The sequence below is a fragment of the Kogia breviceps genome, chromosome X (genome assembly GCF_026419965.1).
Source record: "Kogia breviceps isolate mKogBre1 chromosome X, mKogBre1 haplotype 1, whole genome shotgun sequence".
NCBI classification, from domain to species: domain Eukaryota; kingdom Metazoa; phylum Chordata; class Mammalia; order Artiodactyla; family Physeteridae; genus Kogia; species Kogia breviceps.
In genome coordinates this window covers 15,712,778-15,738,091 of record NC_081330.1, presented here as the reverse complement: position 1 = coordinate 15,738,091, position 25,314 = coordinate 15,712,778, and the positions used below count along the sequence as shown (strand labels likewise).

Here is a 25,314-nt window from a genome sequence, read left to right as displayed (position 1 = left end):
AGCCATATTTCTTTTTCAGATTAGTGACGATGAACCAGGTTATGACCTAGATTTATTCTGTATACCTAATCATTATGCTGAGGATTTGGAAAAGGTGTTTATTCCTCATGGACTAATTATGGACAGGTTAGTATGATCTTAAATTGAAATTTTGTTTTTTTCTTATATTAATTTCAAGTGTCAGCAACTGTTTCAAGTAGTTGATGTTTGAACATGAACTAGGCCAGCTTGTCACATAATAGATGCTTTCTGTTTTAAAAGCCCTCTTGACAAAAAAGGGAGGAAGGGAGAGCTTACTAATTACCCAGTATAAGTCATGGTATACTGGGAATCTGTAGGGAGTAGAATAAAGTAAATATTGAAGGGAGATTGGAAGAATGAACTCTAGGCACAAAGTCTTTGATTTCTCAACCCTGAACAGGGTAATGGACTGGGGCTGAATCATGGGAAGACAAGGTCAGATTTTGATGATTATGCACATCTAGCTTGAAAAGTTCCCGTTAAATGAATTGCAGTGAAAAACTTTACGTGTTATTTAAATGCTTGCCTTGTGTGTCTGGCTGTTGTTTTTTATTTTAAAATTATATTAATATTATAACTCTATTCTAATATAGCTATATTCTAGAATTCTAAAATATTCTAACTATAGAGGCTTCAACAAGAAGAGTAAAGTTCTCTCAGCCTGCTGTACACATTTCCTCCCTATACATTGGCCATGTACATATACTATATATTTTAACACATGGGTATTACTATCATATAGGTCTAAAATTTATTGGGCATTTTTTCATATTAATACATCCAGAACTATCTCATATATTTTAAAGGTTGCATGGCATTCCATTTTCTGGCTGTACCATAATTGATTTAACCAGTTCCTTATTGATAGATGCAAGATGTCTCCATTATTTTGCTTTTGCAGATCATACTAGAAGGGAACATCCTTTTATAGATGTTTGGGCAGTTGCTCAAATTTATCCATAGGGAAATTTTGTGACAAGGGGAAGGTGTTTATCGAATGTTTTGATACTGCCAAATTATCCTCCAAAAAGTTTATATTAATTTATACTCCCAATGATATATGAGAGTGCTCTTTCCTCACAATCTCTTCTAATTTTGTATTATTAGAATTTGCTGGTTTGATAGGTGAAAATTGTATCTTATTTTAATTTGAGTTTTTAAAATTTATGATAGATGTAACAGTACACTTGGATTTTGAAGGGTTTTGAAATTTTTATCTTCGCTTTATGAGCAAGGATATTATACTTCATGGGGGCAAAGGATGTTTTGTCGAAGTTTAATCTTTTTTTTTTTTTTTAATGCTTGGCTGCGCCTCGCAACTTTCGGGATCTGAGTTTCCCAGACCAGGGATCGAACCTAGGGCTGCAGAGTGAAAGTGCCGAGTCCTAACCACTGGACTGCCAAGAAATTCCCCTGGAAGTTTAATCCTTAAGGGATGTTTGTTGTAAAGTTTAAATGTTCCTTTTCTAATATAATTTAATTTCTATTAATTTCTTGATTTTATTTCTGTAGGACCGAACGGCTGGCTCGAGATGTGATGAAGGAGATGGGAGGCCATCACATCGTGGCCCTCTGTGTGCTCAAGGGCGGCTATAAATTCTTTGCTGACCTGCTGGATTACATCAAAGCACTGAACAGAAATAGTGATAGATCTATACCTATGACTGTAGATTTTATCAGACTGAAGAGCTACTGTGTAAGTATATTTAATGCATGTTTAAAGTAAACATGATATTTTTATTATATGTATCCTATATGTATGAGCTTTAACTGGTTATATATAAATTCCACTTGCTTATAACTTTTATACAACTAAAGAACCAAAATTGATCTACATAACAGATAAAAACAAAACCATATGAATTCTAAAATTCAAATTAACATTAATTTGACGTGAAGGACTATGTTTTGCTGAAATAAAAAACAAAACAAAACAAAAAACCCCATGGCAACTGTAGGTTTTCCTGTATGTTTTTGAAGCTCTGCAAACTATACTTACATGTTCATTTTACTTGGTTAGAGTGAGATTTTCTAATATATTCCCTAGTACTGTATATCCAAGTGAATATTGTCTTTTTCAAACTAGTCGCCTATACTTATTTTAAAGTTTCTTTGGTTTACTTTAGTTTTGTTTTGGATTTTGAAAAACCCGTTTTCAGAATTGCTCTTGGGACTTGGGGGATATACTCTTTTGACTGTACTTACTGGTGGCAGATGTCCTCTCTGGAGCTAGCTAGATTGACTTGCGGGGGAGTTAGGTGTGAGTAATAAGGTGGGTCAACAGTTGTCTCTTAGAAAGTGCGTATGGAGCGAGAGCATTAGCACATTGAAAAGACCACTTTTGAGTCACAGTCGCTCTGTGTGTGTCACATAATCTCAAATGCTTCAGAATATTGACACTTGTGGGGTGAACCAAAATCCATGTCATCTTTACACGTGACTTTCATCATCCACAATTTCTTTGATCGTGTGAATGTTTGATTTTTATTACTTCATACTGTTGCTTTTTTTCTGGTTGCGTGTTGTCATTGTAGTTCCTGAGAGTTACTATTTTCCTTAAAAATAGGATTTTTCCTAGCTTCTTCAAGGATTAGAATGAATGTCTCATCTTTGCTCTTCCATGAATCAGTATTGTAGTGCATCTTTATAGAAACTTGGCTTATGTTTACATTTTCATTGAGAATAAGACCACTTATCTACATTTAACTTTCAGCCTCCATTCTCTTTGTTAATCATCTATTTGACCCAAGTCTTTGACCTTTTCCCCATTTTCATCAGTCCTGTGGGTGATTGGACAGCCATTTAAGTATTATCATAGACATTTTCCCTATCCTGTTAAAACGCTTTGTGCTCATATATCATGACATTACTTCATACTCATAAGCTCCTTTTAACTTGTCAAAGTCTCACTGGAATTAAAGACTTGCTTAAATACAAAATTTGGATTTTTACTCAACAGAAGTTATTTATTTTGCTGATTTACACTAAGATTTAATTCTAGGCAGTATAGCTGCCCAGACTTTAATATGTTGTTGCTTAGAGGCAAAACATGGGCTTACAGCCCAGGGCGTGATTTCTCTGTTTGGTCTTCTTAAGCACCGCCCCCCCCTGCCCCCCACATGTGCACATAAAAATCAATTTTGTTACTTTATGACTTTTACTTCATTGCTCTGGGGACTTGTGCAGAATGTTCTTTCTTTGAAAAGAAAGCTCATTTAAAAACTGAGAGGAGTTTAATATTTTCTTTTTAAGAGTATTTTACAGTTATAGAGCAATTTTGAAGCGGTAGAAGCACTTTGACATTTTAATTCCATTTTCTACTTTTAGTTTCTTTCTGTTGTTTTTTATTTTTATTTTTTTGTTTGTTTGTTTTTGGCCACGCTGCGTGGCATGCAGGATCTTAGTTCCCCAGCCGGGGATCGAACCCGTGCCCCCTGCAGTGGAAGCGTGGAGTCTTAACCACTGGACCGCCAGGGAAGTCCTAGTTTTTTTCCTATTAGTTTCAGATCTTAGAGGATTGTTAAGCTGAACTCCTCAACTGATAAAAAGCGTTGGAACCTTCAACATGATTAAAGCAAACATTTAGGTAAATTTTCACGTAGAGAAGAAAATATCTGTTCTGTTTTATGTGAAATTCCGTGTAGATTTACTACTAAACAATAGAAATTAGGAAAACTATATACTTTCTGTTGATTTGAAGTAACATTTATACCCTATTTAATAATTCATCAGCTTGTTGTGCAAGATATTCACATGTGCCTATTAAAAAAACAGGCAATTTAATTTCATATAATCATAAAATGGGAATTTAAAATTGTTTGCAGCATCAGTAACATTGATGTTAATGCAGTTTTACATGTTGATCTTGACCAGTTTGAAACAGTGAATTAAACATTAACTGATCTGTACTTATCCTAAAGAAATGCTCCATGAACTATTAAATGTTCCCAGAATATATAAAGAGCCATAATAATATTAACACACCCCATCTAGTTTTTCTTCAGAATGAAAATGTTATTTTTCCGATTAAAAAATACATGTTTATTATAAAGAACATACAACCGTGGAAAATTATAAAGGAATTAAGTCACCCTAAATTCCACTACCACTTTTATTTCTAATATTTTGAAGAATTTTCTCTATGTGTATACACACTCACATTATAGTTTACATACTCTTAGAGTAGCTAGGCAGAATTTTATTTGCTTAGTGCCTAGTTGACAGATTGCCTGGGGATTCCAAATACCATGTTTCATTAAATCTTAGATAGCACTGATTTTAAGATTTACCACTATTTTTTGTACTGCTAAGAAAGAAGACGCTGTCAGTTATTGTTGTAAGTTGCTGTCAATTGTAATATGTCAGTTTCAGGGGGTATTAAAATGTGAATGTACATCTTAGGACAATAAAATGTAGTACTATATATTCAATGACTTTTCTATCCCTAAGGCTCTGTCATATTAAAAAAAGAAACAGTTGATAAGTGTACAAATGTATTTTCTCTGTTGTGAGTTCAATTTTGCATTAATTTTTTTTTTTTTTTACTAAAATAGTTTAATTTTTTTTTTTTTTTTTTTTTTTTTTTGTGGTATGCGGGCCTCTCACTGCTGTGGCCTCTCCCGTTGCGGAGCACAGGCTCCGGACGCGCAGGCTCAGCGGCCATGGCTCACGGGCCCAGCCGCTCCGCGGCATGTGGGATCTTCCCGGACCAGGGCACGAACCCGTGACCCCTGCATCGGCAGGCGGACTCTCAACCACTGCGCCACCAGGGAAGCCCTAAAATAGTTTAATTTTAAAAAAATGAAGTCTCGAGAGAGAAAGTTGTCCGACAGGTAAATTTTTTGTGGGAATATTTTTTGTGGGCCCTAAGCAAAGGAGAAATTAACCTGATTTATGGTGTGTCTAGACTAAATGGCTTACGTTAAAATGAAATTCTTCTTAGAATTTTATTTTATTTATTTTTCATTATTATTATTTTTAAAATATTTATGTATTTATTTATTTGGTTGTGTCAGGTTTTAGTTGCAGCAGGCGGGCTGCTTAGTTGTGGCATGCATGTGGGATCTAGTTCCCGGGCCAGGGATCGAACCCAGGCCCCCTGCACTGGAAGTGCCGAGTCTTACCCACTGCGCCACCAGGGACGTCCCTCTTCTTAGGATTTTAAATCTTGCAGAAAACGTTTGAGTTACGAATTATTATCTCCATGTGTATTTGAGAACAGTGAAGGCCAGAGGGCTGAAGTGACTTGCCCGCCTCTCAAGGCCTTCAGCTTGGTCACAGGCCTTTAGTCCCGTGCAGCTGAGCATCTCCTCTGAGAAAGCTTCTGGCTGACTCAGATCCTCTAGTGTGGGCTTCCTGTTATTCCTTCAGAAGTTTTGCATGCAAACAATTCATTTTGCCAATTATGGGATTTTTCCTCAGTTAGGGTCAAGGTTCCTAAAGCTATAAGTTTCAGTCTTAATCTTGGAAGTCACTTGATTAGTAGCTTGATGAGGCTACCTGTTTAGTATATCAAAGGTACAAATTACTTTATAGCAATTTGTTATTTGTAAGAAGCTGACTTTTTGAGTGAGCTTGTTGAAGAAAAATGCAGAAAATACTGGAGTAGTTTCTTAAAGTGTCTCTTCTAAGAAGAGGTCAGTAGCTTTTGGTCTGACACTTGTCTCTGTATGTATTTAGTCAATTGCTTTAAGGTATGCTTTTTTCTCCAGAACAGTTGAAGTTAAATGTAAACGTACCACTTTGATGTTGACACTAGATAGTCTAAAGCTTATCTTCTGTAAATCTATTTATATATATATATAAAGTAAAGTGATTTATGCCTTTCTCTTGCTTATTGAACTAAGACCATAGATGTGGATGGAGAAAAGAATGTGTTCAGTTTAAATTGGCAGGAATGGGGATGTGTACTGTCCATGGTATAAGGAAACGCTAACAGAACTAGGGTCAAAAGTATACTTTCTAACTCTTGCCTGTGGATTTTCATTGTGATGTAGTCCTTGTCAGGCAACTTAGGTTTTATGTAAGCACCCTGATTAGTAGAACATGAAGGTAGTGGGTCAGGTTTGGCCCCATGAAACCACAACTTCTATTTTTCAAAAAAATTAAGGAGGGACTTCCCTGGTGGCACAGTGGTTAAGGATCTGCCTGCCAATGCAGGAGACGCGGGTTCCAGCCCTGGTCTGGAAAGATCCCACATGCCGTGGAGCAACTAAGCCCATGGGCCACAACTACTGAGCCTGCTCTCTAGAGCCCACAAGCCACAACTACTAAGCCTGCGTGCCGCAGCTACTGAAACCCGTGCGCCTAGAGCCCGTGCTCTGCAACAAGAGAAGCCACTGCAGTGAGAGGCCCGTGCACCGCAACGAAGAGTAGCCCCTGCTCGCCGCAAGTAGAGGAAGCCCGCGCACAGCAACGAAGACCCAACACAGCCATAAACAAACAAACAAACAAACAAATAAATAAATTTATTTTTTAAAATTAAGGAAATTGATTAATTCACTCAGCAAACATATTACCACCTGTTGTATGCAAGGTACTGTCTTTTAGGCCATGAAGAGTGGTTCTGTTGAACATGTTTATCAGATCCTAGTCCCAAACCAGACATGGAATGAAAAGCAAGACAGGTTTCAATAACTTCTGAAGGTTTGAAAACAGTGTGCTTGAAAATACCAGATATTAAATATCAGCACTAACATTTCAATCTTTTCTGTACCCTGTTGTACTAGATGATATCTTTGATGTGTTTAGAGCAATGCTGACCAACAGAACTTTCTGTGATGATGGAAATGTTCTGTGTCTTTGTTGTCTAATACAGAGCCACTAGCCACATGTGACTGTGAGGCTGTGAAATATATCTTGTGCAACAGAGGATCTGGTTTTTTTTGTTTTGGTTTGGTTTTTGGCCACACTGCGTGGCATGTTGAATCTTAGTTTCCCGACCAGGGATTGAAGATTGAACCCGTGCCCTCTGCAGTGGAAGTGCGGATTCGTAACCACTGGACCCCCAGGGAAGTCCCTGAATTTTTAGTTTTATTTAATTTTAAATAATGTGGTTAGTGGTTATTATATTGGATAGTGCAGGATTAGATGATCTATAAGGGCCCTGCTTCATCAGCATCATTTTAAAAACTGATAATAGCTTCTTTTTCCTTTAAAGCAACATTTTAAGTTTAAAATAACAGGTAAATAAGTTGGCTTATTACCTGGGCATATATCCTTCCAGACTTATTATTTTCTGCATATATTTTTAGAAAATTGGATATCTGCCATTTTTCATCTGAGGTACAGTCTACCTCTAAAAGTTTATGATTCTAATATTCTCACTTTTGTTGATATTTGATCAGGGTACAGGAAAACAGTTAAAGGACACAGAGGTTGGTTGAAATTATGATGTGAAGAGAAAATATGATTGAGTGTGGAGGACTTGGGACCTAGCTGGATGTAGAAGGAACAGTTGTTTCCCCATTCTAGGGTGCTAAAGAATGTTCTGAAGTTCACTGCCAAAAGGAAGCCACGTATTGCTAAGCCACCAAGTGCTAAGGCTGGACTTCCTACCTCAGTAATACTCCTAGTCTCACCCTCTTGGGAGCCCAGTTTTGGTGATTAACCTCTCTGCATTCTCTTCTATGGTCTCAACCTGTTTGTTCCAAGCTGTTCTTTTGCAGCCCACTCATTAACTTTTTTTCACACAGCTTTCTCTCCTCTTTTCCTATACCAAGCTTCAGTTCTTGTTGCTACCTGGAGGTTTGCAAAATTTTTAGGGATAGACAAATAAGAAAGTTCCTTCCTATTTCCCTTCTCTTTTTTTCACGTAGACTCAAGAAAAGGTAGATAAAATGGAAACACAGACATGAAGGTATGTATTTGGTAGACCCAGAGAGCTTCTTGGGATTTTATGTAGTTGACAGTGACATTCTGAGTTAAGGACAGATTGGGCTCTCGCATGCCAGTCCCATCATCTCCTTAAAGATGAAGCACAGAAGAGTCACTCAGTAATGAAATGCAGCAGGGATACAGTGGGAAGCTTGTCATAGATAGGAAGGGAGGGAGCAAGGGAAAATCCTCTGGTGGGGTAATTGATTCATGGGTGCCATTTGTATGCAATTTGGGCACTTATACCTGTAGTCTAGCACAGTGGACTGTAACATTTTTCTTAAATGAATCTTCTGTAGTACCCTTCATTTAAAAGGTGGCTGTTTCCAGAAAAAGGAGCCTCGAAGCTAAAACCCTTGGGGCGAACAGAAATATGGAGATTTAGATCTAGTGCAGCAGCAGTGTCTTGCGTGCTTGGAGTTCTCTTGTCTCTTACCCTATCACCATCGCCTTTGGATCACAGGGTTTTTTCCAAACTTTTCAGTTCTCAGATCTTTACTCCTTTTCTCTTTAAAAAAGGGTCAATTGAAGTCGACTGTAATGCCAAATTTATACAGAAGATGTCGCTATTTAACTTGATTTACTGTGTAAATCGTTTGCTACTGTGATTCGTTCGCTCTCATTGAAAGCTTCAGGTTTCATACAGTTTTTTTTTTTTTTGCTATTAATTCTCTGTCTTTGAAACTCTAAGTTTTAAGTTAGTTAGAATAAGAGGTGTCCGAAATTTCCTAAAGATGAGAAGTAATATGCAAGAGTTTTTTGATATTGGTAGTCATATTTATGTATCTTACGTTTAGTTTGCAACACTGTATACTGTTGGCCCATTTGTGTTTTTCAAAAATAACACTCCATAAAATACAGGCACATATATAGAAGTGTATGACAAAAATAGAAGTACAGGCACACCTTGTTTTATTGCACTTTACTTTTTTTAAATAATTTTTTTTAATATTTATTTTTTGGCTGTGTCGGGTCTTAGTTGTGGCATGCAGGATCTTTCGCAGTGCATGGGCTCTGTAGTTGTGGCACACAGAATTAGTTGCGCTGCGGCATGTGGGATCTTAGCTCCCCAACCAGGGATCGAACTGGTGTCCTCTGCATTGCAAGATGGATTCTTAACCACTGGACCACCAGGGGAGTCCCTATTGCACTTCACTTTATTGTGCTTTGCAGATACTGCATTTTTTTATAAATTGAAGGTTTGTGGCAGTTTTGTGTCAAGCAAGTCTATTGATGCCATTTTTCCAGCAGCACTTGCTCTCTTTGTGTCTCTGTGTCACATTTTGGTAATTCTCGCAATAGGTCGAACTTTTTCATTATTTTATTTGTTGTGGTGATCTGTGATTAGTGATCTTTGATGTTACCATTACAAAAAGATTAAGACTCACTGAAGGCTCACATGATGGTTAGCATTTTTATTTTTTATCTATTTATTTATTTATTTGGGGTGGGGTGGGGTTTTACCATCGTTTCATGTTTTATTTTTAAAGAAACTGCTGAAATGTTTTCCAGAGTGGCTGTGTCATTCTACATTCACATAAAGTATAAGTGATCCAGTTTCTCTGCATACTCCACAGTATTTGACATCACTATTTTATTTTATTTTTAAATTAATTTTTATTGGAGTATAGTTGATTTACAATGTTGCATTAGTTTTTGCTGTACAACAAAGAGAATCAGTCATACATATACATATATCCACTCTTTTTTAGATTCTTTTCTCATATAAGCCATTACAGAATATTGAGTAGAGTTCTTTGTGCCATACAGTAGGTCTTTATTAGTTATCTATTTTATATATAGTAGTGTGTGTATGTCAATCCCAATCTCCCAATTTATCCCCGCCCCTTTCCCCTTGGTAACCATGTTTGTTTTCTACATCTGTAACTCTATTTCTGTTTTGTAAGTAGGTTCGTTTGTACCATTTTTTTAGGTTACACATATAAACAATAGCATTTTTTAGCAATAAAGTATTTTTAAATTAAGGTATTGTACATTGGTTTTTTAGACATAATGCTATTGCACACTTAATAGACTACAGTACAGTGCAAACATAACTTTTATGTCCACTGGGAAACAAAAAAATTCGTGTGACTTGCTGTATTGTGACACTCACTTTATCGTGATGATCTGCAACCAAACCCGAAATATCTGAGGTATGCCTGTATATAAAAGTAGAAAGTCTTCTTATCCCTTCTCACTACTCAGAGGCATTTGCAGTTATAAGCTTTTTTTGTGTGTGTGTGAAGTTATAAGCTTTTTAAAAATGCTGAACAAAAATGGTTTCGTAGGCAACACATTGCTCTATAACTTGGTGTTTTTAGTTACCGTTGTTCATGTCAGTGTGTATAGCTTATCAGATTCTTTTTAATAGCTCCACAGTATTACATTGTGTGGATGAACTTAAATAGTTCCCTGTTAATAGATATGCTGGTTGTCTCCAATTTTTGTTTTTTATAACAGTTGATACAGTGAACATCCTTGTATGTACCTTTACACACTTGTGTTTTTGTAGCTTTGATTCCTGGAAGTGGGATTGCTGGGGCAAATGGCATGCGTGTTTACAATTTTAATAGGTATGGCTATATCTTTTTTGAAGGACAGTGTACTGATTTATACTCTCACCAACAACAAGGGTGCTTGTTTCCTGTCACTCTTACCAAAATATATGTCGTCAGGCTTAAGTTTTGCCAGTGTGAATGGGTGAACAGTAGAATCATGTTGTTTGAGTATTTGTTTCTCAGATATCATTTTATATGTTATGACATTCTTTTCTGTGAATTAACTATTCATGTTCATTCTCCATTTCTCTATTGGATTTGTATTGTTGGAGCCCAATGTATAATAGAAATACTCGTTACAGATCTTTTCTTTCAGTTTGGGTTCATGTCATGCCTAAGTTTTTACCTTTCTGAGAATGTGAAAATATTCTACATTTTCTTCTGGTCTGCTTATGGCTTTATTTTTTACGTTTAGATTTTAATCCATCTGGAATTTATTTTTGTGTATGCTGTGAGGTAGGGATCATACTTTATTTTTTTCCCAAATGGATTACTAGTTGATGAAACACCATTTATTGAATAATTCATCTTTTTCTTACTGACTTGAAATACCATCTTTATCATATACTAAATCCTCATATATTTCTGGGTCTGTTTCTGGGCTCTATTCTGTTCCTTGATCTCTTTGTCTATTACTGTGCTTGTACAGCACCATTGTAATTGCCACAGCTTTGGTATGGTTTGCTCTCCTCTGGTAGGGCAAGTCTAAGCTGTTTCATTCACCTGCTCTTTCACTCCAGTTTTCTGTCTTGAATCCAGCACAGCCAAATTATGATCATTATCACCACTAACTGCAGTGTGTGTGGAGCATTCCCTTTTGAAACTCTTTTAAGGGTTTCTGCCAGATTCTGTGATAGCATAAAACTGGGAGCCTAAGAGGTATGCTTTAAAGGACTACTGATCAGACCTGATTTCCCAGACTATGCTGAAGATGACCTGGGCCTGAGCTAGACTTTTGAGGGAAATATCTTTGGAGTCGAGTGTGATATAGACGAGACCCTACAACTTGATTGACTCATGGGAATGGTCCAGGGCCAGAACCAGACACCTGTCATGCTAATAACTTCTTTCGTGGTTCAGAAATTACTGAGACTGAAGATGGCGGCCTCTGTAATACTGCCCACTTGAAAATGGGTGTACCCCATTTTTAGGACTCTTTGAAGCATCAAATTAGTAATGGCCAATTAGAACTTCTTAATTTTTACTAATCTCTAGTTAAAAGTTACCTAGTCATTCATCTCTAGAAACATAATTCTTACAGTTTGTATCATTTAGAATATCATAATGCTATGACATTAGATAGCTAACTTCTTAAATCTTCTAGTTCGCATTTGATAATTTGAAATGTGTGTATATACATGGAAAGATATACATATATATTTATCTTTTTTGTTTTTAACTAGAATGACCAGTCAACAGGTGACATAAAAGTAATTGGTGGAGATGATCTCTCAACTTTAACTGGAAAGGTATGTATCTTGAAGGGGAAGAAAAGAACGTTCCATATCGAATCAATTAGTAACACTGTGCTTTCAATCCATCACCAAGAGGCAGTTTAGATAGTTATTTATGTACTCAAGCAAGGGTTATTTAACCCTCGGAAACAACCTAAGTTAGTTGTCTTTCTCTAGGTCATATTGCAAAGGGGCAGCAAAATCCAACATTAAACATCAAGTCTGTGTTGCCAAGTACTGCTGGTATGCTTCTGTGGGGATCTAATTTGGGATCCTTCAAAAGAATATATGGGGGAAAGTACAGTCTTCTTTTTAAAAATAGACAGCACATAGTTTCTTAAAAGATAGAGAAACAGTATAATGTAGTGACTGAAAGTGTGGGTTCTAGAGCTGGAGAGCTTTGATTCAAAGCCTGGCTCAGTGCCTCCTAGCTATGTGACCTTGGGCAGGTTATTTAACCTCTCGTCTCCCATATGATGCTACTGGCAGTCATCTCAGTGAGTTAAGAGGATTGAGTGATATCATGCATGTAGAGCTCTTAAAACAGTTTCTGGTAGTTAGAACACTTAGTATGCTCAAACATGCTGTTATTTTAAGGAATCCCAAAAAAGAGTTTAAAATACATCAAAATTCTTCCAGCATAGACATTTTGCTGAGATAATAGAGCTATTAAAATACTTGACTATTTACAATATTATTCTTTAGATACAATGAAATGATTTTTGAGTAACAAATGATAAATGATGGAATGCTATTTTTTTTCAGCTGCCAGTTACTTTTTTGCTTATAGACACGGCCAAATATAAAGGCATAATCTCATAAAAGCTTCACAAGAATCCTTGTGAGGTAGATATTATCATCCCCATTTTACAGATCAGGAGACTAAGACTCAGCAAGGTTGAAGGACTTGTCCAAAGTCACACTGCCAGTTAAGTGGTAGAGCTTGAATTTAAATGCAGGTCTGTCTGGCTCCAAAGCTCTTTTCTTCCTCTGGTTTTTAGATTTTAATGTTTATAGCTTACTTCACTGAGTATCTGTAAGGCAACTTTAACATGCAACACTTGTGTCAAATTCTATGGTCCCATATCAGGGTCATGCCAAACTAATGTTGTCTTCCTCAACATCTTTTGAAAACTTCAAAGGAGAAATTATCATCTGTTGACTCTTTTCCCTTCCTGTCAGACCTATCCTCCTTCCCTTTCAGCGTGCTTTGCCCATATTTAGAAGTCATTTGAAGCACTTATTCCTATAATCAGTTTTTAGTGTTGGAAGGGACCTAGCCTTCAAAGGTTTCTGTGATTCCATTTGACCTTGCCTTTCCCACCTGATGGCTCTGTCCCACTACATAGCTCTGTGATCGTAAAAGGTCTCTGCTTCTAAAATAACTTTCTTTTCATGATAGTCACAGTAAGCACATTTACTGTGGAAAAAAAACAAGACTCAGGAGTTGGGTGAAGTTGTTTCTTGGTGGTGACATCATGGGTTATTTAGACTTTCTATTTCAGTTTATCTCTGGCGGATACTGTGTGTGTGCAGATACATATATATATGTATAGTTTTCCCCCTTTTTCCAGTTATGGTTGAGAATATGGGCTTTGGACCCTGAAAACCCCTCTTCAAATCTATTCTCTACCACTTGACTATTTTTATGACTTTAGGCAAGTCATTTGACCTCTGGGCCTCATTTTTTTCATTTATTAAGTAAGGATGTAGCTGTTTGATGTAAAATAAGCTCTCGGTAATGGTAGGTAGCAATTCTCATTCTTTTATTTTTTAAACAGTAATGACATCCTACTCTTGATACTACAGTTTTGTGTGGCAAATATTTAATGTCTCAGCCTCATAGTACTAAAAGTCTTTGATTATGATTTAGACAAGGTTTTGCAGCTACTTAGTATTAGAGGCAAGGCTAGAATCCAGTTTCTCTGTCTCATAATTCAATGCTCTTTCCAAACTATAATTCCATCCCATGGTGCAAATTGCTGCATCAGTGAGCCAAAGTTACTGATGGGAAAATGTTGTCCTTCAGATGTGCTAGCTGGGCTAGAGAAAATGCTGAGAAAGAACCACATGGTAGGTGGCGAAACAATTATTGGTCCATTAATTGATTTCAGTTGGCCCTTGAACAACATGGGTTTGAGCTATGTGGGTCCACTTACATGCAGTTATTTTTTCATTAAATCCTTACTACACTACTACATGATCTGTGGCTGGTTGAATCTGTGAATATGGAGGAACTGTGGATATGGAGGGCCGACTGTAAAGTTATATGTGGATTTTCAACTGTGTGGAGGGTCAGTGTCCCTAGTTCCCTTGTTGTTCAAGCATCAACTGTATATTCAGTTTTCCTAAAGATTTAGGTTACAATATCTTTTGAAAAGAGAGAAATTAGTTGTGATATGAGGAAAGGAGTAAATTGCATATGGACTGTGGTAGTAATATAATGTACATTATAAAATGCATGTGGTTATGAAATTATAGATTACATAAGGTGAGGTTTAAAAAAAGTTCTAATATTTCTTTATTTCAACCCAGTGGATCTTGTGTGCCCTACCTTGATAACCACTGACTTAGAAGAGTATATAGAACATTAAAATTCTGATGCTTGTAGTTATGTCATAGAGAAATGAGAACTACAAATAAGCAATATAACGTGAATCTTCTTATGACAGTGATTATAACCAGTATGTGAAATGCTACCTCATTCCCAATAATAGATATAGAACTCTTCTCTACCTCGGAGGTAATTGTTAGACAGTATTTCCTCTAAGGGTTCTAACAGCTATAAAATTCTGAGAGGTAGAAATTGGGGTAAGGGTTTATGGTGGGAGGAAGCATTGGTATCTTTTAGTTTAGTACAAGAATATGAATACATCCAGAAAATGCAGATCAGTTTCAGCCTACTGAGAAAATGCATTTTGAATTGGATTCCATATGGTAAGTTAAATGCGTGATTTTTGAGTTATTGTACAAATTATAGTTTTGAATGTTAGAGTTGGAATACACATATTAGTTGAAGTCCCTCATTTTCCACATGGGAAACTGAGGCCCAGAGAAATTTCGTGACTTGCCCAAGATTAGACCTCCGTTTAAGTAATGAAAACTCTTAAAAATGAACATATGGGTCAAATTTTATTTTTAAAAATTCCATTGCAGTGCAAATTTTATATTAAAGAGTTCCAAGTCCCAACAGATGGCCCATTTGTTTAAATCAGGGTTCGATATAGTAAAGTAGCTTAAAGCAAGAATTTGGATAAATCCTTAGAGTTTGTTATGATATGACTTGAATTATAATTGGAAACACTGTCTGATTCATTGTACTGATTTTCATTTCTCTTTTTCTTCCAGAATGTCTTGATTGTTGAAGTAAGTTTTACATACTTTTAATATAGTGTTTATGATTTTCTAACTTGGTATGCACAGTCCTAAAGGTAACCCAGGGAAAGAAATTCCTTTTCATCAGTTTTAATGGTGGGCTTGTGTTATAATGGAGTGAGATTGTTTTTTTTCTAAGAAATATTTAGTAATTTACTTTTACCGGATAGTGGAAACATTTTGGTATATTTCTTACCCCTCTCTTTTTGGCTTGAAATTTTTTTGTTCTTTTTTTTTTTGTGTGTGTGTGTGTGTGTGTGTGTGTGTGTGTGTGTGTGCGTGTGTGTGTGTGTGTGGTACCCGGGCCTCTCACTGCTGTGGCCTCTCCTGCTGCGGAGCACAGGCTCCAGATGCACAGGCTTGGCGGCCATGGCCCACGGGCCCAGCCGCTCCGCGGCATGTGGGATCCTCCTGGACCAGGGCACAAACCCATGTCCCCCGCATCGGCAGGCGGACCCTCAACCACTGAGCCACCAGGGAAGCCCTCTTTTTGTTCCTTTTAAAGTTACACATATAATTCCCATCCATGCTTTTTATGTTTCTATTGCATATATATAACCATATACAAAATATATTTTTTGATAATTTATATAGTGCTACACTGTATATATTCTCTCTTGCAGCTTGTTATTCTCACTCAAAATTGGTTTTGAGGTTATTCATGTTGAAACATATAGAGTTAGTTGACCTTAAAATATTTCATAGCATTTCAGTGTACAAATCAACCTATTTATTGCCCTACAAATAGGGAGTTTGCTTCCAATTTTTCTTACTACAACAGGGCTGCTAAGAGCATCCTTTTGCGTTGTCCTGTGTGCATGTGTGTGAGTTCCCGCTGGATACAGGCACTTAGAAGTGGAATGACTGGGTTTCAGAATTTGTACATTTTCAGTTTTACTATTGTTGCCAAATTACTCATCAAAGTACTTTATATTCCCACCAATAGAATGACTTCTTACTTTTATGTAAAATGGTATAAGGCTTAAGAGCAACAGTAACCCCTGATTCATTTTTTGTTGTTACCAAGGTTTTTAGAAACTTTAGCTTATAGATTAAAAAATAAACGAATAACACTCTTTTCACAGGTTTTGTGTACATGAGTATCCCTGGGAACTGGTTGCTTTTTTAAAAATGCAGATCCACTAATTCCACTTCAGATTGCTTCATTTTGTCTGGGGTAATGCTGCCTAACAAATTACCACAGCTGAGCAGCTTAAAACAACACACACTGATTATCTCAGTTTTCAAGGATCAGGACTTGAATACAGGGTAGCTGGATCCCTTGCCCCAGGTCTCATCAGGCTGAATCAAGGCTGGGGTTCCTGTCTCACCTGTGACTCATGGTACTCTTCCAAATTCATTCAGGTTGTTGGCAAAACTGAGTTCCTGTGGTTGCAGGACTGAGGTCCCCATTTTCTTGCTAGGCTGTCCTCATGTCCTAGCACATGGCTCTCTCATATGACAGCTGACTTCTTCAAAACCAGCAGAATCTCTCTCCAGGCTGCTACAGCTGTCTTGTGTAACACAACCTACTGACAACCCCATCATTTCACAAGTCCCACTCACACTCAGGGAGTGGGGGATTATTCTGAGTTTGTACACCAGGGGGCAGGAGTCCTGGGGGCCATCAGAATTCTGTCTACCACAGCCCAGAAATCTGCATTTTTCACAAATCCCCAGCCCTGATGTTTCTGATGACTTACAGCTCCGCTTTGTGAATGCTGCTTTATACCATCTGTAGAGAATATTTTCATTGAAGAGCATTAGTGTTATGGTTTAAGAAATGTTTTCCCAATTAGAGATAGGTTTGTTTTGAATAATGTCCTACTTTTGACTAAATAGCTAAGATTCACTTTCATGTAAAGTAATTCTATATGGTAAAACTTTAATACTTTGGATACTTTTAAGATGGTATAAAGCAGTGTTTCTTGGTGTGGTCTCTTAACCACCTGCATCCGAGAGTTGGAGCATCCTGATCTTGAGTTTATAAAAAAAAAAAAATCTAATATCTTTTATAATGAAGGGCAGCACCACAACTCTCTAATAAAATATGTGTGTACATACTTGCATATATATATTTAAATTAGCTGTCATTGATCTCTTGGTGCCTATAAAATCCAGCCCTGGGGACTGGCATTCCTACTGCTTGCTGAGAGCCAGATGACTTACAGATTCCAGAATATCTCAGTATGAATTGTGGTGAGAATCACTGCACCGAAAAAAAATGGCATTATTCCAGTTATACATGGGATTTTGTTATTTTGTGTTTATATAATGACTGAATTTAAAGGTACGATGGTTTTATATACCATTTAAATGTCTTTTCTCTTTTTAAAGGATATAATTGACACTGGCAAAACAATGCAGACCTTGCTTTCCTTGGTCAAGCAGCATAATCCAAAGATGGTCAAGGTTGCAAGGTATGTATATAACATTTTGACATAGGATACTTTCTTCATTTGAAAAAAGATCAATTGCTTCTTTGTAAGGGTAAATTTTCTTATCTTCAAAAAGTAATATAATCTCAAATAAGACTCAGTAAGTGTCCTTTGTAAATAATTTGTCATGTCATGTCAGTGCAGTCACCTTATTGCCCAATGTTAATAATATTTGTTTTTTCACCAATCTAATAATGATGATCAAACTTGTCCTGGGTAGCATGGCAGAGGATTTGGGGCCTCTTTGCAAAACTGAGGCTGAGGATCCCAAAGACGGGTTAGGAGGTGGTAGGAAGGAGTGGGCCCTGGAGATCCTGAGCTCCTGGAATTGAGTGATGTAGTGGTCCTGTGTGCTGCACCTTGTTTTGTAGCCACATAGAAAACGTACAATGCCTGCTTCCTTTCTTCTAAGCCAGCCTCACTTCCTGGTCCTACCTGTGCTGTTTGGCTTATTAGTTCTACCTGTGTTTATCCCTAATTATAGTTTCACTCCCCAACAATTCAGAGGTAGACTATTATTCCCACTTCACTGATGGGGATACCAAAGCATCGGGAATTATCCAGAGGCACAGAGCTGGATCACTCTAGAGGTAAAATTTGAACCCAGGCAACCTGGCTCAGAGTTCATGCCTTACTATTTTTTTTGTCAGATGACGTCCCTGGGTGTTTGGGGGTTTTTTTTTCTTTTTTAAAAAATCTTTGACCAATCTGCAATTTTTATGTAGGGATCAGATAGTGATCTAACTTTTTTTTCCTAAACGATTAACTGGTTTTTATAAACCCCTTTTAAAGGATCAAATTATTTGTCAAACATCTTTGAATCAGAGTAAGCCTTCTACTGAGTCGTGTGTCAGCAGTTTGTCCTTTGGGGCTTTTCTGATAGCTGGTGCCAGTGTATCATCAGTGAGTTTTTACTTTAAATGGATTTGGGACTAGCGTGATGAGAGTGTAGAAATGATGCATTCTAGGGCACTAAGCTGTTTCCTGAAGACCAATCAGTGCACTTGCTTATCTCTCTACATGCTCTCAGGGTTTTAAATGTCAACGTACTGTGGCATATACTCCTCCAGATATTCTTGTGTGCCTCTTTCCTGGAATATGCTGTGAAACTGAGATAGACTGCCTCATGAGAGAGATATTTCCTGTAGCTGGAGGTGTGGAAGGTCATTAGTGATGGGGCTGTGGCCCAAGTGGGTTGTTTCTCAACCTTCTTTTCCTAATCTCTTCCCTGCCATTAAATTTAATATCACAGATATATTGTGTATCTATTTATGTAGTGTATGTGTATCTGTGCTTTTTACCTAAAAAAATTAAGTGCAAAGCAGGGTTAAGAATGACTAGAAAGCTTTTTAACTTAAAAGTTAAATTAAAAATTAAAAAAAACATTAACTGACGGGCATGTCAAGTGCTGCAGCCACTTTGGAAAACAGTTTGGCAGTTTCTTAAGAAACTAAACCTGTAACTGCCATACAACTCCAGCAGCTGCACTCTGGGCATTTCTCCCAGAGAAATGAGAACTTACATCCGCACAAAAACCCGTGTGTGAATGTTCATGGCAGCTTCATTTGCAATAGCTCCAAACTGGAAAGAGCCAAAATGTCCTTTGGTAGGTGACTGGTTAAACAAACTGTGGTCCACGCTACCGTGGAATCCTCCTCAGCACTAAAAAGGAACAAACTGCTGATGCACACGCCCTGGAGGAGCCAGTCTCAAAAGGGTAAATACTGTGTGATCCCATTTATGCAGCCTTCTTAAAGTGACAGAATGATAGAAATGGAGAACAGATTAGAGGTTGCCAGGGGTTAGGGGGTGGTGGGTGGTTGTGACTATAAATAAAGAGGTAGCAAGAGAAAGCCGTGCGTGATGGAAAGTTCTGTATCCTGATTGTGGTGGTAGTTACACGAATCCACACGTGTGATACGATTGCATAGAATTACACACATAAATATGAGCACAGAAAGCTGATGAAATTTGGATAAGATCAGTTCACCAATGCCCATGTCCTGGTTGTGGTAATCTAATACAGTTATGTGACATGTTCACTAAAGGAAACTGGAGAGAGGGCACACGGGCGCTCCCTGTGCTTTTTTTTTGGCTATTTCCTATGAATCTGCAATTATTTCAAAATAATTCATTGAGATCTATAGGAATATGAGGTGCCGAGTTCCCCTGAACTCTTAGTACAGCTTGCACTGAATTTAATGATACCTTTTTTGGCTTGTTCCTGAATGAGTTCAGGTAGGTGGAAGGGGTTTTGCTGTGATTGGTTTGTTATTTTCTTTCTAAATGGAACCCGAGTCCAAGTGTGTCCTCTAATTACTGGAAGGAGAACCTCAAGGGACTTGCCTGGACTATGATCCCTTGGAGGCTAAGGCTTAGGCCAGCGCTGCTCAACTTTGGCTGCACATTGGTATCATCTGAGAGTTCAAAAAACAAAACATAACCGACATCTGTGTCCCATCCCCAGCGATTCTGATGTAATTGGTGAGGGGTATGGCCTGGGTATCTGAGTTTTGTTATATATTTTTAAGGTTCCCACGTGATTCCAATGTGCAGCAAAGGTTGAGAATCACTTTAGATCCTTTCCAGCCCTTTTAATATACTTATCTGGAAGTTATGAAATCTTAAGTTTTATTGGGACTGCCCTTATCATATGTAAAGGCTTTCAGAGCACCATTACAGGTTTTTTAATGGCTGAAAAATTTCAGCAGGCAGCACTTGGGTTATGAAATTAGCTTTCGTTAGAGTTGACGCATCCTACCTGCAGTTTCTGCTCTCAAAAACAAATACTAGCTCCTTTAGTATGCTAGTTCTTTTTCAAGCTAACATTCCTCTTTGTAAGCTATTTACTCAAAGTCTTGAAAGGTGATGCTCACCTCTCCCACACCATTTGTGGCTTAGGGATTGTTTTCCAGGGATTTTGGACTGAAAGCCTTTATTTGTCATCTTTGCTCGTTGGCATTCCCCACCCGTTCATCCTCCCCAAGTAGCTGCCCTTTGATGGGTGTGTGGGTGGTCAGGGGGCAGTTCTCAGAATAGTCCATCATGTTCCAGGTGAAGGTCAGTCAAGGGCCTCATCTGTAGTGTGAACTCATTGCTGCCCCTGCCCAGGGAGGCCTGTGATTTAGCTCTCTCCATTTCATAGTGTTTCTTTGGGTTTGTTAAAACTGACCATAGTATGCTAAACTGCAGATGAAACGGTGTTGCAGAACATGAATATTCTCTTTTGTAATGCCCTGCAGTGTCTCCGTGTGTCACATGTCACATTTTATAATTAACAGCTTGCTGGTGAAAAGGACCCCGCGAAGTGTTGGATATAGACCAGACTGTAAGTGAAATACTTTTTGTCAGTCATTTAACCAGCTTTAACCCAACAAGTTTTATATGAAATGGTTTAGAGTCACTTTAGAGAATGTTTGCACGTATTAGATTTGAAAGTGATGCTTTCTATATCTAAATGATGTGATTCTTTTTAGTTGTTGGATTTGAAATTCCAGACAAGTTTGTTGTAGGATATGCCCTTGACTATAATGAATACTTCAGGGATTTGAATGTAAGTAATGCTTCTTTTCCTCATTCTCATTTTTCAGAACCCATATAAAAACTTATAAAAGGGAAGAATTGTTTTCTCTTTCCAGCACCTCATAATTTGAACAGACTGATGGTTCCCATTAGTCACATAAAGCTGTAGTCAAGTACAGACGTCCTTAAAGCTGTAACTTGGGCAGGCCGGGTAACACTTCTTGCTGGCTAAACAGTCGGACAGGTTTAATATGCAGTAACTGTCCCATTATTATTTCAGATGATAGATGTGGTCATAAGTAAGCGAGAAATGAACTAGTTTAAGTCTTTTAATTCACTCTCCTTCAAACACCCACCACCTCCTCTGGAAGCAGGAGTGCCGAGAATGCGTTTGTGAACGCGGGTGAGGAAGATGAGGAAGTCCGTTTGTTTTGTAAAAACCCCTGCAGCAGAATACTGTTCATAGAAGACATGCCAAGTACTGTTCTCGCCGTTCACTTCACAGTATACTTTTCTAATGTGAATCTCTGGATTTTTATTTTATAGCATGTTTGTGTCATTAGCGAAACTGGAAAAGCAAAATACAAAGCCTAAGATGAGAGTTCAAGTTGAGTTTGGAAACATCTGGAGTCCCATTGAAGTCACCAGGAAAATTATCAGATGTTCTAGTTCTGTGGCCAGCTGCTTAGTAGAGCTTATTGCATGTATCTTCTAAGAATTTTATCTGTTCTGTATTTTAGAAAGGTCAGTTGCTGCATTCCCGAACTCTTTATTTGCACTATGAGCCTATAGACTATCAGTTCCCTTTGGGTGGATTGTTGTTTGACTTGTGAATGAAAAACCTCTTAAACCACACCACTATTGAATGAAAATATTGAAATTGTATCTGTAAGAACCATTGAAAGAGGAGAATATATTAGTTTTTTAATTGGTATTTTAATTTTTATATATTCAGGAAAGAACAGAAGTGATTGAATATTGTTAATTATACCACTGTGTGTTTAGAAAAGAAGCAGTCAGTTTCATACCAGTGACAGCATTGAGAGGTATGGTTATGTTGGACAAACCATATGTCCTGGAGTTATTTTAGTAGGTTTCAGTAGTATTAACTGTATTTTCCAGCTTGTTCAGATTATTTCTGGCGAATCTTTGTCAGCAGTTCCTTTTAAATACAGGTCAATAAGTTCTAAAAACCTACCACTTTTTGAAGTCTTCAATGTAAAAATCCTTAAAATAAAGGCTGTCTCTTTAAAAGAAACTATGCATACCTGTTATTTCTCTACAAATTAACCTAGTTTAGTTTTCTGTTGGTTACCTTTTTCTTGTCTGTTAAATTTCAGTAGCCAGTTTAATTGTAATCTTTACCAAGCACAGCAGATAATGATTATCTGGTAGAATGGGTTGGTGGAGCTAGTGAGATTCTTACCTACTTCGGAGACCTCAGAGTTTAGACACATGGTATATAGTTTATTACATTTTCCGATGCTAAAATAACATGGCTCTCTCTTGGAATTCTGTTAAATTGCTTCAATCGCCAACCTCACCTGCAGTTCAAGTTTTTCAGACATGCACCGTTACCTTCTTTGGGCAGAGAATACTCTGTCGACTTAAAGGACAACAACAAAACCTTTTGTTTTCTGAAAGGGAGCAGGAAGAAAAGTTTTAAGCCAAAACTCTTCGTTGCTTCTCTGCTCCAGGTAAGGTATGAACTAGTAACCTTGCAGGCCATCCAGCTATATTTATGCCTTAAAAAGTTTGCTGTAACTCCCAGCAGCAAAACAGGGAACGTTAAATGATACTAAATAATAATTTGCTATAGTCCTAGAACTTCCTGGTTTACAAAAAGTTTTCCCTTTTGTTATCTCATCTGATCTTCGTGCCCTCTGAGGCTGAGGTGGGCGTTACCCTGTGTGAGTGTAGCATCCAGGATAACTCCGCTTCCTCTCCTCAGCACCTCACTGGGCTCCCCCGGGCCGCCCTGCCCTACTCACCCTCCTCTTCTCAGTTGCACTTACCACCTTCTCTTAGGTCGAACCGTATGAAATTACCATTTCTGTAGGTCAAAATAGTTGGCAATTTTGAGTGCTATAATCTAATAACATGCAGTATAATTTACATTTGTATTTGTTGCTCACTGTTTGTCTCTTCCTTTCATGTCCTCTAGAATGTACGCTCCATATAAGGAGGGCAAGAATTTCTTCATTTCATTGTAGTGTAGAGGGAAGGAAGGAGGGGCATGATAAGGGGAGGAGATTAAGAGGTTCAAACTACTATGTATAAAATAAAGGAGGGCAAGAATTTTTTATCTGTCCTGTTCACTGAGGTGTATACCTAGTGCCTCAAAGATAGTAGCAGCTCAGATGATGGTTGTTGAATGAATGAATAGCTAAGAGTTCTGGGTTAGACTGTCCTGACCATTGCTTATTAGCTATGTGACATTGAGTCACTTAACTTTGGAACCTGTTTTCTCAACTGATTCATGGGGATAATGCTGTCTCCTTCACAGGCTTACTGTAAGGATTCATTATATGGGAGAGTACAGGTGCAACACGACAGCGGCCTGGGGCTTAGCAAGCGCTCCATAAACGTAAGTCGCTGCTGAGAAAAATGAATGTTTCGAGAAGATAGGTGCATGGCTAGTAAGTGTCCGGGATTAAACCAAGATCGGTCTGATTGTTGGTACAATATCATGAAGAAGCTGAACTGTTTCCCCTTCTGACTTGTGCAGACTCTTTAGTTTGCGGTTCTGTTTTAGCTGGTTGACAAACCCAGCAAGAAACCAAGGTAACAGCCAGGAAAGAAAGGCCTGCTGAAGCTCACACACTTAAGAATATTGTGCAGACAGACTTGACTTAACCTGCTTTGGGGGCATACAGTTCTAACAATTTTATTTCTTTAACCAATTTTCAACAGATCAGATATAGTCCGTTTATAAGGTAGGGGAGGGGAGATACTGACAGGAATAGCAGTAATTTGTAGGATAGCAGTCTGTCAAGGTAGAGGAAAAGTATTCAAATGAAAAAAGCTGTAGCCTTCTGGGGCCACGTAGTCATTGGGGATTGGCGCAAATGGTCGTAAATGTCACACTCCAGTAATCCCTCAGGGCTGCACTTTCATTACAACCCCTTACAATAGGGATGTTCATAAGGAAAGGAAAAGGAAATTTCATTTGCTTGATTTTAGGAGCTAGGGCAACATGGACCCTGTTTTAGGAGTATTACCATCCAGGGGAATGTTGATGCTTAAAGAAGAAGCAAACCTTAGCAACCTGGAAAATTCATGTGTCAAACCCTTCATATGTTCCCATTTTGTGAATGCTTAGAATATTGTATGTATTATACCTGTAAATATAATTAGGTCCCCATTTTAATTCCATGTATAAAAGATTTATAGATAACCTGGGCTACTGCCTTAGTTCTTTAGCTTGGAAAGTTAATTAATGTCCTTCCCTGCATTTGAGATCCTAGAAATACACTGAGCATCCGCTGTGTGCTAGGTGCTGGAGAAGATGGGCAAGGTTCCTGGTTTCGTGAAGATTTCATTCTCGTTGGGGAAAGGGACAGTAAACAAAATAATTTCCAATAGTGGCAGGTTGTAAAGGACCTAAAACGGCAATGTGCTGGGGACTGGAGGATGAGGGGTGGGTGCCATATGTTAGATAAGGCGGCCAGGGAAGGTCATGGTTGAGCTGCGATTGAATGGGAGAGAAACCAGCCACATGAAGCATTGGAGTAGGAAGTTCTCATGGTAGGAACAGCAAATGCAAAAGGCACTGAGATGGTGACAAGCCATCTGAGGTGTTGGAGGGAGAGAAGGAAGGCCAGAGTGTCTGCAAGCAAGGAGAGGGGCAGGCCCTGAGACTGGAGAGGAAGGCCAGGGCCAGACTGTGGACCACCTACCTGGTAGGCGGTGACCAGGAGGGTGGATTTTCTGCATTCCACAGACGGAAGGCACTTCAGGGTTTTTAAGTAGAGAGTGATAAGGTTTTATTTGCAATTTTAAAGGCACAAGAACCTCTAAGAGCTGTTCTGAAAGTGGGTGCAGAGGATTCAGGAATAAAACTGGCAA

The 25,314-nt window shown here is 38.1% G+C and overlaps 1 protein-coding gene across 1 annotated transcript in view; it reads left to right on the top strand.

The window, feature by feature from the left end:
• The window catches only part of HPRT1 (hypoxanthine phosphoribosyltransferase 1), a 32,658-nt gene extending 10,154 nt beyond the window's left edge, over nt 1-22,504 (top strand). Inside the window, exons 2-9 of the mRNA XM_059050520.2 lie at nt 20-126; nt 1,534-1,717; nt 11,861-11,926; nt 15,260-15,277; nt 17,624-17,706; nt 21,006-21,052; nt 21,201-21,277; nt 21,793-22,504. Of these exons, the coding sequence (XP_058906503.1) occupies nt 20-126; nt 1,534-1,717; nt 11,861-11,926; nt 15,260-15,277; nt 17,624-17,706; nt 21,006-21,052; nt 21,201-21,277; nt 21,793-21,840 (630 nt within the window). The 3' untranslated portion in view covers nt 21,841-22,504. The remainder of the gene's footprint in view (nt 1-19; nt 127-1,533; nt 1,718-11,860; nt 11,927-15,259; nt 15,278-17,623; nt 17,707-21,005; nt 21,053-21,200; nt 21,278-21,792) is intronic.
• Nucleotides 22,505-25,314: the final 2,810 nt, after the last annotated feature.